This window comes from Macaca thibetana, chromosome 20, assembly GCF_024542745.1.
Source record: "Macaca thibetana thibetana isolate TM-01 chromosome 20, ASM2454274v1, whole genome shotgun sequence".
In the NCBI taxonomy this organism is placed as follows: domain Eukaryota; kingdom Metazoa; phylum Chordata; class Mammalia; order Primates; family Cercopithecidae; genus Macaca; species Macaca thibetana.
This window is the reverse complement of record NC_065597.1, coordinates 53,750,415-53,765,530: the sequence shown is the minus strand read 5'-3', so window position 1 is coordinate 53,765,530 and position 15,116 is coordinate 53,750,415. Positions and strand designations below refer to the sequence as shown.

The 15,116-nt window shown below is 41.8% G+C and overlaps 4 protein-coding genes across 15 annotated transcripts in view; 1 reads left to right on the top strand and 3 right to left on the bottom strand.

Annotated features, from left to right (window-relative positions):
• NDUFAB1 (NADH:ubiquinone oxidoreductase subunit AB1) overlaps positions 1-15,116 on the bottom strand; it is a 1,133,838-nt gene that overhangs the window by 29,957 nt on the left and 1,088,765 nt on the right. The window lies entirely within an intron of this gene.
• CHP2 (calcineurin like EF-hand protein 2) overlaps positions 1-15,116 on the top strand; it is a 256,785-nt gene that overhangs the window by 111,753 nt on the left and 129,916 nt on the right. The window lies entirely within an intron of this gene.
• Positions 1-15,116, bottom strand: part of EARS2 (glutamyl-tRNA synthetase 2, mitochondrial) — a 174,499-nt gene that overhangs the window by 89,166 nt on the left and 70,217 nt on the right. The window lies entirely within an intron of this gene.
• The window catches only part of PALB2 (partner and localizer of BRCA2), a 38,281-nt gene that overhangs the window by 12,661 nt on the left and 10,504 nt on the right, over positions 1-15,116 (bottom strand). For both annotated transcript variants that reach the window (XM_050773822.1, XM_050773823.1), the window contains exons 5-10: positions 13,836-14,662; positions 13,400-13,471; positions 10,442-10,603; positions 8,218-8,303; positions 7,292-7,453; positions 5,648-5,764 (exon numbers count right to left, since the gene is read on the bottom strand). In XM_050773822.1, the coding sequence (XP_050629779.1) occupies positions 5,648-5,764; positions 7,292-7,453; positions 8,218-8,303; positions 10,442-10,603; positions 13,400-13,471; positions 13,836-14,662 (1,426 nt within the window). The remainder of the gene's footprint in view (positions 1-5,647; positions 5,765-7,291; positions 7,454-8,217; positions 8,304-10,441; positions 10,604-13,399; positions 13,472-13,835; positions 14,663-15,116) is intronic.

Here is a 15,116-nt window from a genome sequence, read left to right as displayed (position 1 = left end):
GACTCACCGTAGCCTCAACCTCCCAGGCTCAAGCAATCCTTCCACCTCACTGCCCCAAGTAGTTGGGACTACAGGTGCATGCCACCATGCCTGAATAATTTTTTAATTTTTTGTAGAGACAGGGTTTCACTATATTGCCCAGGCTGGTCTCAAACTCCTGAGCTCAAGCAATCCTCCCACCTCAGCCTCCCAAAGTGCTGGGATTACAGGTTTAAGGGACTGCACCCAGTTCATGTTACTCTGTTGATGAAAAACTTTCAGTTGGCTCCCATTAGCCACAGTATAAAGTCCAAGTGGTTTTTTTTGTTTGTTTGTTTGTTTGAGATGGAGTTTTGTTCTTGTTACCTAGGCTGGAGTGCAATGGCACAGCCTCGGCTCACTGCAACCTCCGCCTCCTGGGTTCAGGCAATTCTCCTGCCTCAGCCTCCTGAGTAGCAGGGATTACAGGTACGCACCACCACGCCAAGCTAATTTTTGTATTTTTAGTCAAGACGGGGTACACCATGTTGGCCAGGCTGGTCTCGAACTCCTGACGTCAGATGATCCACCCACCTTGGCCTCCCAAAGTGCTGGAATTACAGGCGTGAGCCACTGCGCCCAGCCCCCAGGTTCATTTTAATGATATTTATACCTCTCATGAATCCAGTAGTGCAATATTACATTATCACTCATTGCTCCATTTCCTAAAATCTTTCTGCCTGAAGAACATACTATGCATTCCCTTGACTCTAGACTTTGCTGAAGCTATGCCTTCCAATGACCCCTGCTCCCCCAACTCCCTGCTGCCCATTACAGAACAGTTCCCATCCCTGTTACTGATGAATTCCTATCCATTTCTTAGGGCCTATTTATATCCCACCCCCTCCAAGCTGCATGAACTCACTTGAGACTGCAGCAGTCCACAGTCATCTCCTCTCCCTTAATTCTGTCCATATACCTCATTTGGTATGTAATATACTACTGGCAATACTGTATCATGTATTCACTCAACAAATACAGAATTCTATGGGCCAAGTACTGTGTATAAAAAACTGAAGAAGGAAAATTAAATTTTTATGTGCATATGCAAGGTTTTCCTCCTATCAGGGACACCAGATGGGTGTCCTACAGAGTTTCATACATGGTCTGTATTTAGTAATTGTTCCTTCCTCAAATCCCAAATCACTTTGTCCAAATCTATCACTTTGACCTTGTGTGAATTGTAAAAAGAACTGTAGTGAAATTGTAGGATTTGATTGTAAAGGCATCTTATTTACCTACTAGATTATAGGGGCCCTGGGACCAGAATTCATATCTGATTCATCTCTGCATCTCTCACAGAGAATGGGACATAAGTAGAGACCCAGATATCTACTGAATGTTTGAAAGATATTAAATGAAATGTCTCAGTGAATATGGACAGGAAGACTTCCTTACACACTGGCCCCTCAGCATTTAAGAATGTTTTAACACGTTTATTTGGTATGACTTCACTGTAAACATTAAACTTAAGAAATATTTAGACCTTCGGCATAGTTTCCAAAAAAACCCACCTGATGCTTCAGTATAACATGAATCACTTTAGACATCTAACAAATCAGGAGTTAAATAAGAACAAATATTACATGTAAGTATAAAATTATACAGAGCCCAAAAGGTAAGTAGTAGCTTTTGACAGACAATATGATTAATACATCTTTGAGTAACTACCCTAAACATAAAGCTAAGGCAGGTGCCAAGAACAGATATGAGAAACGGTACCTATCTTCAAAAACCAGAGAGGATAAACAACACAAAGCAGCAAATACTAAATTAAAAATCAAGGCAGGCCAGCCGCTGCAGCTTATGTCTATAATCTCAGCACTTTGGGAGGCTGAGGTGGGAGGATCACTTGCATTGAGGAGTTCTCGACCAGCCTAGGCAACATGGGGAGACCCTGTCTCTACAAAAAAAAGTAAAAAAAAATTTTTTTTTTAAAATTAGCCAGGCATGGTGGCACAAGTCTGTAGTCCTGCTACTCAGGAGGCTGAGTTAGGAGAACTGCTTGAGTCTGACAGTGAGCCATAATCATGCCACTGTACTCCAGCATGGGCAACAGACTGAGACCCTGTCTCAAAAAAACAAAAACGAAAAAACAACCAAGGCAATATGAATTCGGAGAAGGAAACATCAGTGAAGGCTGGGATGGTACAACAGAACTCAAGATAACTGTGGGGCTGAAAATATCCCCTAAGGGTAACTTAGAAGCCAAGCATAGAAATCCTTCCCAAACTTCCCAGTACTCTAGAAGGCCAAGGTGGGAGGGTTGCTTATGTCCAAAAGTTCAAGACCAGCCTGGGAAAAATAGCAAGACCCTGTCTCTATAAAGGAAAAGAAAAATTAGCCAGGCATGGTGGTGTATATCTGTGGTCTCAGCACTTTGGGAGGCTGAAGTGGGAGGACTGCTTGAGCCCAGGAGTTCAAGACCGGCCTGAGTAACATACCAAGTTCTCATCTCTACAAAAAATTTAAAAATTAGCAGGACATGATGGTGTGCACCTGTAGTCCCAGCTACTCAGGAGGCTGAGGTGGGAGGATTCCTTGAAACCAGAATTTTGAGGTTGCAGTGAGCTATGGTCATGTGTATACACTCCAGCTTGTGTACTCAGTGAGACTGTTTCAGAAAGAAATCCCTCCCCAACCTCAAATTCCTTTGTGACCTCTTATATACAAAATGCCAAAGGATACCGATAGAAAAATTGTAGAACTGAGGGATGGGAAGAAAAAAAGGAGGAAAGAAGGATGGCAGAGCTGGAGAGAACATTTTTGTACTAGAGCACAGGGGAAATAAAAGCTGAAGGAAAGCAAACATGGTCCCCGTAAAGGTTTTCTTTTGAGGGATAAGGGTAGGGTTGGAAGAAAGAGTATTCACAAAGTAGTAGAATAAAAAATGACCTGCGTTTGAGCCCAGGCATTTGAGCTTGCCGTGAGCTATGGTCACGCCACTGCACTCTAGTTTGGGTGACAGAGTAAGACACAGTCTCTAAAAAAATAAAAAATAAAAAAAAAAAACGAAGTTTGAATATTGATTAATGGCAAGGAGACAAACTACTAGATCATTTTAACAGTTCAGGAGACACATAATGAAGGTGTGGACTATGGGAATAACAGAAAGAATAGAAAAGACAACTCCTGAAAGAGCACCGTCCTCAAATAACACCTCTGGGTAGAAACCCTGGTGAATGTGCTCCAAGTGGCCAAGTGCCGCCCTAGACATCAGGACATCTGAAAACAGGGTCTTCTGACAGATCAGAACACAGCCAAATTTCAGAGGCTTTCTGGTGGGAAGGGCACATTGTTTCTCTCAGGGGCCATGCTTTTCTAGTTTATTTCTAGAAGGTTAGGGTTGTAAGTCACCACAGTATTTAAAAAAGAAAAACAAAAAATGGTTAGGGTTGGATGGTACAGAAGAGCTAGTGTAGTGGTCACACTAATATCGTAACTTCCTCTTACCAAGACCCATTCTGGCCCCAAGGAAACAGTTAATAGACAAGGCTTCTGAGAAAAGAAACAAAATCGATCTATTCTCCTAATACAAATTAAACTTGCAAGTGCCTGTGGCTGGGTATGGTTCTCCCTGTAGTCAGAAAAGAGATGGCTGGGGACTCCTGTGATGGTTTCCCTATTACAAATTTGTTAATTTGGTTCCTGTGTGATCACACTTTTTTCTTTTCTTTTTTTGAGACAGAGTCTCACTCTGTCACTCAGGCTAGAGTGCAGTGGCACGATCTCAGCTCACTGCAACCTCTGCCTCCCAGGTTCCAGCGATTCTCCTGCCTGAGCCTCACACCACCACGCCTGGCTAATTTTTGTATCTTTAGTAGAGACAGGGTATCTTTAGACGCCACACTTTTCTTTGTATACTGAGTAACTTTGGACTGTATCCTAGTTCCAGTGATATTAATATGTTGCAAAAACTTTGTATTCTGTTAGGTTCCTCTGAAAAACACTGATGTTTTTTGTTTTTAAAAATATTTTTAGAAAAGAAATTTTAACATTTACTGAATACCTCCTATGTGCCAGATAATATGGTAAGTACTTTTTAAATACAGTTCTGTTGATCTTTAAAAAATTATTTATGTTTTTTGAGACAGAATCTTGCTCTGTCACCCAGGCTGGAGGGCAGTGGCGCAATCTTGACTCACTGCAACCTCCGCCTCCTGGGTTCAAGCCATTCTCCTGCCTCAGCCTCCTGAGTAGCTGGGATTACAGGTGTGCACCACCACGCCTGGCTAATTTTTGTATTTTTAGTAGAGATGGGGTTTTCCCTTGTTGGCCAGGCTGGTCTCGAACACTTGGCCTCAGGTGATCTGCCTGCCTTGGCCTCTCAAAGTGCTGGGATTATAGGCATAAGCCACTGCGCCCGGCCCTGATTTTTTTGGTTGTAAGTTTGTCTGTCCTAGTAAACAGTTAACTTGGCTGAACTTGAACTCCAAATGCCGAAAGTGAAGTTCAGTTCTTTCAGTCTCACCTGAGCTGCTTTGACTCTGACCTATGCACATCCAGTTTAAAGGGTCAACCAGATATTTAGGTAAACATTATAGCTAGAAGTTAGGGTTCTTTTTTTTTTTTTCTTTGCTCTCTCCTTTTTAGGACTTTTCCCCTCCCTTTCTAGCAGCTGTGATCACCCTGAACTCTGTCTGTCCTTTAGTTCTCTAAGCCAGTGGGACAGATCTTCTATTAGGCTTCCAGTCACCCAGTGAGCAGAGTGGGCCTTGCCTCCTAGCTTAAAGCCATAATAGGAACATTGCCTAGTGTCATTCCCTTCACCTAAAGGGAGAAACCCCTCCAGTATGTTTCCTCTTTTTTTTGCTTTCTGGTGCTTTTAGAAAGTTGTTTTTTGTATTTTGTCCAGAGTGTATAGTTATTCGAAGGTAGAGAGTTGGTCTGACAGAAGCTACTCAACCACTAACCAAAAGCAGAAAGAAGTGTACATCTTTGAAAATAGAATTCCATTTATTTTTAAATAGCCTACTCAGACTGACCTTTTTTGGTATATCTCAATTAATATGATGTTGTTGGTAAGACAAGTATATAGTATCTGACAAAAAAACCACAATCAGGCCAGACACAGTGGCTCACGCCTGTAATCCCAGCAATTTGCAAGGCCAAGGCGGGCAGTTCACTTGAGGCCGGGAGTTCAAGACCAACCTAGCCAACATGGCGAAATCCCATCTCTACTAAAAAATACAAAAATTAGCCAGGCATGGTGGCTCACTCCTGAAATCCCTGCATTTTGGGAGACTGAGGCAGGCAGATAACTTGAGGCCAGGAGTTCAAGACTAATCTCGCCAACATGATAAAACCCTATCTCTACTAAAAAATACAAAAATTAGCTGGGTGTGGTGGCACATGCCTATAATCCCAGCTACTCGGGAGGCTGAGGCAGGAGAATCGCTTGAACCCAGGAGGCGGAGGTTGCAGTGAGCCGAGATCACACCACTGCACTCTGCCTGGGCAACAGGAGGAGACTCTGTCTCAAAACACAACAAAAACAACAAGAGCAACAAAAAATCACAATCGTGTTTACACATACTCTCTTATTTAATCTTCACAACACCCCTGTAAAATGAGAGGTGAATCCTCATACTACAGATGACGGAACTGAGGACCTAGAGGGAAAACTTACCAAATAACAATGTTGTTCATAACAGTAGTACCAAGGAGAGCTTCTTGCATCCCTTGGACCTCGGCAAAAGTTAATATAGTCTCCTCAGGGGGCATCAAAAATTGGTTTTCTTTGCCTCTGCAATTAAAATAGTATGAAAAGTCAGTACTTTGCACTAAAGCAGTTTCTAGGTAGCCCTTCTCCACATTGTTGAACTGTGCATAATATAAACTAACCAAATACCAGGAAAAAAAAAATCTAACCCAGAAAACGTGTATACTAAACTTTCTACAATGAACATATATTACTTCCATACTATGTACTTAGATATGCTGCAAGCACCTCAAATTCATTATATTCAAAATTAAACTTGTTAAGTTTCTCTTTAAACCTTTTGTTTCTTTCTGCATTCCTATCTCAATAAATTGCACCACCATCTAATAATGCCCAAGTTTCAGGGTTGGTCACCACTCAAGTGACCACCTAGACTGGGAGGAAGGAGACAAGGAAAATATCCACATTTCGGGCTTGGTCACCACTCAAGTGACCAACTCTACCATGTTGATATTCTCTCCTTCCTCTCAATCTAGTCAATCACCAAGTCCCAGTAATTTTATCTTCTCATCTCTCAGAAATCTATCTGCTTCTTCCCATCTCCACTAACATACTCCTAATTTAAGCAAACAATTATCATCTCTTGCAACAGATCATGAATAAATAAGCCAAAGTTCCCTGCCCTCCACTTTTAGAAAAGACAGATGGATAATAACAATGAAGTGTAACTGAAAAATAAAAATAAAAATAAAGTATAATGAGTATATGATAGAGAAGATGCTGTTAAGTTCAGTTTGCAACATTTTGAATTCGAGGTGTTCCCAACATGTCTAATAAATAAACCTACAGGTCTAGAGCTCAAGAAAGAGCTCAGAGGTAGAAATGTATGTTTGCAACTAGTCAGCACCAAGATGGTCAGTGAAGCAATGGACTCCAAGTGTGTGGAATGAGGAAAGGGTCTAGGGCCTTAAGGTATTGCTATATATTTTAAAAAATATTTGTGTGTGTGTGTGTGTGTGTGTGTGTGTGTGTGTGTGTGTATGTGTGTGTTTAAGATTAGGTCTCGGTCTGCTGCCCAAGGTGGACTGTGGTGGCGTGATCACAGTTTATTGCACCCTTGAACTCCTAAGCTCAAGTGATCCTCCCACCTCAGACTCCCTAGTAGCTGGGACCACAGACATGCTCTGCCACACCCAGCTAATTTTTAAATTTTTTTGTAAAGATGGGGCCCTGCTATGTGGCCCCATCTGGTCTTGAACTCCTGGGCTCAAACTTCTGCCTTGGCCTCCCAAAGGGCTGGGATTATGGGCATGAGCCACTGTGCGCAGCAGAGGTATTTCTAACATTTGAGGGACACACAGAGATTTCAAAGAAGACTGAAGAACAAACTACATTTGCTGAGCCTCTCCCCTTCTTTGACTTCATCCCTGACATGTCTGGCTTCCACCTCACTAATCTGCTTCTATGTCATAACCTAGTCTTGATGCCATACATGCTTATATTATACCCACAGCACAGAAAAACAAGATCCTAGTGACCCAACTTTCTCTGAAACCTGTGAGAAAATTATTCTTCATCTAATAGTTAAAAATCAATCAATGCTTTTCTTACCCTCCATCTTCTGCAAATGTCATGACTTCTACTTGTTGATCAGAAAGGGTCCCACTGCTACTAACTAGCCTCCTCTTTGTCAGGCCAAGCACAGCTTTTATATTTCCAGACTTCAGTAGTACTTGCTTTTCACTTTCATCATCAGAGGAACAAAGCAATGCCCTAAGCCAAATATAAGGAAAAATAGGGTGATGTCAGGAGTAATCTTTTAATATTAAAGGACTAGGTTCACTCTTTTTTTTTGAGAAGGCGTCTTGCTCTGTCGCCCAGGCTAGAGTACAGTGGTGCAATCTCAGTTCACTGCAACTCTGCCTCCCAGGTTCAAGCGATTCTCCTGCTTCAGCCTCCTGAGTAGCTGGGATTACAGGCGCAAGCCACCATGCCTGGCTAATTTTTCTGTATTTTTAGTAGAGATGGGGTTTTACCATGTTGGTCAGGCTGGTCTTGAACTCCTGACCTCGCGATCCACCCGCCTCGGCCTCCCAAAGTGCTAGGATTACAGGCGTGAGCCACCGTCCCCAGCCTTTTTTTTTTTTTTTTTTTGAGACAAAGTCTCACTCTGTCATCCAGGCGGAGTGCAGTGGCACGATCTTAGCTCACTGCAACCTGTTTCCTGGGTTCAAGTGATTTACCACATTGGCCAGGCTGGTCTCAAACTCCTGACCTCAGTTGATCCATACACCTTGGCCTCCCAAAGTGCTGGGATTATAGGCGTGAGCCACCACGCCCAGCCTAGGTTCACATTTTAAATAGAAACTTCAGTCAGTGATGTCATTCTATTGATTTTTTTTTTTTAAACAAATCTCTCTCTCTTCAGATCTTTCAGATTCTTTCAAGACTCAAGTCTAGGTTATTACCTGCACTCAAAACCAGCAGACAGAAACAAAGATGAAGGAAAAACAAATCACCCGTTGGGAATTACATACCTGATCTCTCTGATTTCCAAATTTCCCAAAGCTACACACACAAGATTATACACATCAGGCACTGGAACTATCTGTAATACTGGAACCTAAATAAAACAAAGCAGCCAAAAATTATACTTGGTTTGTTTCATTTTCGTTTAATCCAGATTTTCCAAAATTTATCACATTCTTTTGTATTCTCACTGTACAAGAATAATTTTCATCATTTGAAGGCTCAGAAAACACTCTTTTTATTAGCTGTAAATCTAAATAAACTATATGCATAATAGTGCTTACTGAGCATTTATGTAACGCAATGTATAATTCTAACAATAGAGGAATAATGGGGTATATTCTGGCATGTGAATGAAAAGAATATTTATGTAGCCATTTAAAAGTATATCTATGTTCAATGAACAAATATTTATTGGGCACCTCTGTGCAAAGCACAGTGTTAGATGTTGTATACATTTGGAGAGCAAGAATGAGGTTTATACAAGTATGAAGACTCTACAGAAACAAGGAATTTTTTTTTCTTTTTGAGACGGGGTTTCACTCTTGTTGCCCAGCCTTGAGTGTAATGGCATGATCTCAGTTCATTGCAACCTCCACCTCCTGGGTTCAAGCAATTCTCCTGCCTCAGCCTCCCAAGTAGCTGGGATTACAGGCATGCACCACCACACCTGGTTAATTTTTTTATTTTTAGTAGAGACGGGGTTTCACCATGTTGGTCAGGGTGGTCTTGAACTCTTGACCTCAGGTGATCCACCCACCTCAGCCTCTCAAAGTGCTGGGATTATAGGTGTGAGCCACATCGCCTGGCCAGAAAAATGTTTATATGTATGGTGAGAAAAGACAGATCTAAAAATTTTAAGCACACTAAGAAATGCAAGCATGTAAGATGTATATGATAGTGGGAAAAGACTAGAAGGAAATACACGTAGAAAAGAAGCAAAATAATGCCTTAGTGAAGGGCAAGGAGTATAAATATCAGCAAGTGTCAAAGTCAGAATAGACATAAAATTCTAAGCTCCTCCAACAGGTCTAGTGTAAAAACCCATCTCTAGGCTGGGTGCGGTGCCTCACACCTGTAATCCCAGCAATCTGGGAAGCCGAGGCCGGTGGATCACTTGAAGTCAGGAGTTCGAGACCATCCTAGCCAACATGGTAAAACCCCGTCTCTACTGAAAATACAAAAATTAGCTGGACATGGTGGCGTGCGCCTATAGTCCCAGCTACTTGGGAGGCTGAGGCAGGAGAATTGCTTGAACCTGGGAAACGGAGATTGCAGTGAGCCAAGACTGCCCCACTGCACTCCAGCCTGGGTGACAAAGTATGACTCTGTCTCCGGAAAAACAACAACAACAACAACAAAAAACCCATCTCTAGATAAAACTGGGATTGGCTCGGCATGGTGGTTCACACCTGTAATCCCCAGCACTCTAGGAGGCTGAGGCAGGCCGACTGTTTAAGCCCAGGAGTTCAAGACCAGCCCAGGCAACATGGCAAAACCACATCTGCATAAAAACTATAGGCCGGATGCGATGGCTCACACCTGTAATCCCAGCATTTTGGGAGGCTGAGGCGGGCGGATTGCCTTAGGTCAGGAGTTCAAGAACAGCCTGGGCAACATGATGAAACCCTATCTCCACTAAAAATACAAAAAAATTAGCCAGGCATGGTGGTGGATGCCTGTAATCCCAGCTACTCAGGAGGCTGAGGCACAAGAATCCCTTGAACCTGGGCGGCAGAGATCGTGCCACTGCACTCCAGCCTGGGTGACAGAGCAAGACTCTGTCTCAACAAAAATAAGAAGAAGAAAAAAAAAAACAATAAAAAATTAGCCAGACATGGTGGTGCCTGCCTATAGTCCCAGCTACCTGGGAGGCTGAGGTGAGAGGATTACCAAGCCTAGGGAGGTTGAGGCTGCAGTGAGCCATGATCATGCCACTGCACTCTAGCCTGCGTGACAGAGTGAGATCCTGACTCAAACAAACAAACGAAAATTTATGATAAAGCAAATAAAGCAGGATGTTAATGGTAGAGTCTAGAATGGTGGGTATATGGGTGCTCACTATACAACTTTTCCGGATGTTTGAAACTTTTCATAATAAAATGTTGGGGAAAAAAATCTCATCTCTGTTCTGCCTTGCATGGTCATAGCTCCCAATTTTGGTAAGCTGCCTATCTACATTATCAGGCAAATGGCTACAAAGATCTTTTTCAGCTCGGGATTCTCACTTACCTCTGTGAAGTGCCAAGTATAAAGTTTTTCCCACTGCCAAGCATCCAGAGCTTTCCAAAGAGAAACTACGTCCTCGCAAGCAGTTATGATACATGGCTCTTTACAACCGGCTCTTTCCCAAAACATGGCACTCACATCTACGGAACAGGAACCTGAAGGATTCTGATACAATGGCAACAACAGTTCTGTTAAAGTGGCACTGGAGGGCTGTTTTATGCAAAGCATAAGTATGCAAAGTGATGAATTATAATTCAATGAAACAGTAGGTATGTAAAATTTAAGTTTTATGCAGGTGAAAAGAAAGAGCTTTGTGGTTCTTATGTACCTAAAAAATTGCCTATCAAACTTACATCATGAAAGATTTTATTTCTTATTTTATTTATTAATTTTAATTTTTTTGGGGGGACTGAGTCTCACTTTATCACCCAGGCTGGAGTGCAGTGGTGCAATCTCGGCTCACTGCAACCTTTGCCTCCTGGATTCAAGCGATTCTCCTGCCTCAGCCTTCCGAGTAGCTAGGATTACAGGTGCCTGCCACCACACCCAGTTAATTTTTGTATTTTTAGTAGAGACAAGGTTTCACCATGTTGGCCAGGTTAGTCTCGAACTCCTGACCTCAAGTGATCCACCCACCTCAGCCTCCCAAAGTGCTAGGGTTACAGGTGTGAGCTACCGTGCCCAGCCCATGAAAGATTTAAAAATGTATAGTCCAGATGGAATAAATTCAGATTTAACCACAAAAAGATATTCCATAGAACTTATCCATTTGAAAATTAAACATCCTGGCCGGGCGCGGTGGCCCAAGCCTGTAATCCCAGCACTTTGGGAGGCCGAGACGGGCGGATCACAAGGTCAGGAGATCGAGACCATCCTGGCTAACATGGTGAAACCCCGTCTCTACTAAAAATACAAAAAACTAGCCGGGTGAGGTGGCGGGCGCCTGTAGTCCCAGCTACTTGGGAGGCTGAGGCAGGAGAATGGCGTAAACCCGGGAGGCGGAGCTTGCAGTGAGCTGAGATCCGGCCACTGCACTCCAGCCTGGGCGACAGAGCGAGACTCTGTCTCAAAAAAAAAAAAAAAAAAAAGAAAATTAAACATCCTGATGAACCACTCATGGGTTGAAAAGACAGGTTTCAATGTTATTCCTCGGAGGGAATAACATTGAAACAACATACATTATACTATCTACTATTATGACCATGGGAACACTATATATCCAAACCACAGAGCATGGCCAAAGCAGTATTTCCAAGAAAATTTGGAAATGTCCAGTAAAAATCATAATCACAAAGGCATTTATAAGAAAACAAGAAAGATTAAAATCAAGTAAGCATGCAGCTCAGGAAGTCAGTACAAGAACAAAATAAGAACAGTAAAAAAACAGTAGAAAGGAATTATTTACAGTTATTTATTATAAAAATAGAATGAACTAGAAAACAAAACAAACAACAACAACAAAAAAACACAACCCAATTAATAACTAATACAACCACAAACTAGTTTGTTTGGAAGACCCACGTAATGGCCACATCTTGAGTCTAATGTAGAAAAACAATAATTTTAGAAATGGGAGAATGGGGAAGAGAGGCTTAACTGCATATACAGAGATTTTAATAATCTATAAGAAGTAACTTTTTACCTACAAATTTGAAAATATGAATGAAATGGTTGATTTTTTAAGAGACTAAGTTATTAGGACACTGGGCATGGTGGCTCACGCCTGTGATCCCAACACTTTTGGAGGCCAAGGCAGGCGGATCCCCTGAGGTCAGGAGTTCAAGACCAGCCTGGCCAATGTGGCAAAACCCCATCTGTACTAAAAATACAAAAACCAGCAGGGCATGTTGGCGCACGCTTGTAATCCCAGCTACTATAGAGGCTGAGGCACGAGAATCACTTGAACCTGTGAGGCTGAGGTTGTAGTGAGTGGAGATTGGAAATTGCCCCACTACACTCCAGCCTGGGCAACAGACTGTCTCAAAAAATAAAATAAAAATAAAATAAGTTATTAAAATTGACTCAAGAATAAATTCCAAAACAGAGCATAGGTTATTACCACATATCCTTTATAGAACAGTAATCTGGGGCTCAGAGGTTACACAATTTGTCCAAGGTGACAAAGCCAGTGATCTGGGAAAAACTTTATGTGGATTTGAAGTGCTTTCCTTCACACCAGTGGTTCTCTGGGAGAGCATCTGCACCATCTTCACCCCTGCCCCTAGGACATTTAGTAATGCAACATTTTCAGTTACTGCACTGCATAGAAAAGATTAACCACTAGAACTGCTCCCCATTTTCTTATAAATCACCATAAGTGATTCTTCTAGAAACATTACACCATTTGAGTAGGAGAGGCATGAATAACTCTCATTTCACTCTCTGTCAAAATGCCTGAGTTATATTTATTTTATTTTATTTTTGAGATGGAGTCTCACTCACCCAGGCTGGAGTGCAGTGGTGAGATCTTGGCTCACTGCAACGTCTGCCTCCTGGTTCAAGTATTCTCTTCCCTCAGCCTCCATAGTAGCTGGGATTATAGGCGCCCACCACGCCTGGCTAATTTTGTATTTTTAGTAGAGATGGGGTTTCATCATGTTGGCCAGGCTGGCCTCAAACATCTGACCTCAAGTGATCCACCTGCCTCAGCCTCCCAAAGTGCTGAGATTACAGAGGTGGGCTACTGTGCCCAGTTCCCTAACTTAGATTTAGATATGAAGTTCAGCTACTTAGCCTAAGTTATTCTTGTCAACAAGTTGGCATAGAAACTTCAAAAGGAGAGCTCAAAACATAAACAGAGGTAAATATTGGGAAAAACAATCCAAATCTGTTTTTCTGAATCTGTTTACCAATATCTTTAATAGTATTAAAGAACAAGAAGCTATATGACCGAATGCTTTTCAATTCATTAAAGTTTTCATATGTAAGACACAAGACACTGGAAGAGAATATTCTTCTGACCTTTAACTTTGAAACCAATTGTAGGTTGCCTGGGTTTACGCTATCAGAAGCAGGAAGCTCTGCTGTTTCAGTCTGTGAAAACAAAAGTCACATCATTAGTCTACACTTCGTGTATAATGTCCGCTTGCATTACCCACTCATCAAAATGTCTACTTCATATTGTCCTTATTTCCTCTTATAACAGCAGCAAAGCTCCAAATGCAAACTGTTTCACTGATGACAAAGAGAATAGGACCTCCCAAATTTAAAAGAAACATTTTAATGAACCTTAATTTCCCCAGAATGAACTTAATGTTTACAATGAAGTTATATCAAAGAAACATGTCAAACCGTTCTTAAACGTGGAAGGCCCAGTGCATAAGCAAGTCATGCTGTTTACATTCACTAAGGCATTTCATTCCTTCAGAGAAAATTTCACAAAGGAAATGGATTGTACCTGTTCGATGGAATGTTTATGCAACTCCTGGCATGTGTTTCCACAGAGCTGATTTACTTTAAAAGTGAATGACTCAATGGGTGGAGGTGTTCCTGGCAGGGCAGAGTCACAGTCACAGGTAGGTTGTCCTTGCCTGCCTGACACCTGCAGGGTGGTATGTGGTTTTGCTGGACTGCTTGAACGGTCGAATTGTTTACTATCACTGGCAAGACAGACTGAGTCTTTCAAATGAGCAAGTTGGGGTGTGCGGCAAGTTTGTCCAGCGACCTCTGTGGAAGCTTTTTCATAGGAGCCTTGAGGGCCAAAGGCTGGAGTAGTACCTAAGATGGGGAAAAGAGGTGAACACATGTCTGCAGCAGGCCTGTCATTATCATCAAGCGCAACTGTATTTAAAGGAGTATAAAGTAATATGGATGAAGAAAGGCCTGTCTTTGTATGCTGGCTTTGTGGGTTTGGCCTTTTGGGATGTGATTTTCCTGGTAAAACAATAAGGTCCTCTTCTAAGTCCTCCATTTCTGTATCCATGCGTTTAGGACTCAGTTCCTCTGGAAAAATACAATTTCCCTCTTTAAGACGTCTCTCTCCAAACATGTTTGATTCAAAAGGCTCCACTGGTTTTTCTGAGCAAGACTTCAGTTTTTCAAGCTTAAGAGGTCCAAAGTCTTCATCAGGTAACTGAAAGTCTGTGATGCTGAGAAAAGACAGTAGTTGCTTTAAGCTCAGCATTCCATCCTTATGAAATGAAGCCGTGAAAGCATCATCATCCAAGGATAAATAAGCACTGTTACTCCAAGAAAGGGAATCCTCTTTTTGATTACTTTTCTTCCCTAAAGAAGAAAAATAAGTCACAAAAATAGTAACAAAACCCAACAAAACAGACAAACTGTTTCACTGATGACAGAGAATAGGATCTCCCATGTTTAAAAGAAACATTTTAATGAACCTTAATTTCCCCAGAATGAACTTAATGTTTACAATGAAGTCCTATCAGAGAAACATGTTAAACCATTCTTAAACGTAATACCTAACAAAAAGTGAGCTTCTAAACTCAAATATACTAGAAAATATACGTAATACCCAACAAAGAGTGAGTTTCTAAACTCAAATATACTCCTCCCTTGAGCCCAGGAGTTTGAGACCAGCCTGAGCAACACAATGAGACTGTCTTTAAAAACAATAAATAAATAAATAAAAATTTAAAAAAGTAGGGCCAGGTACGGTGCCTCACACTCATAGTCTTAGCCCCTTCAGAGGCCGAGGCAGGCAGATCACTTGAGGTCA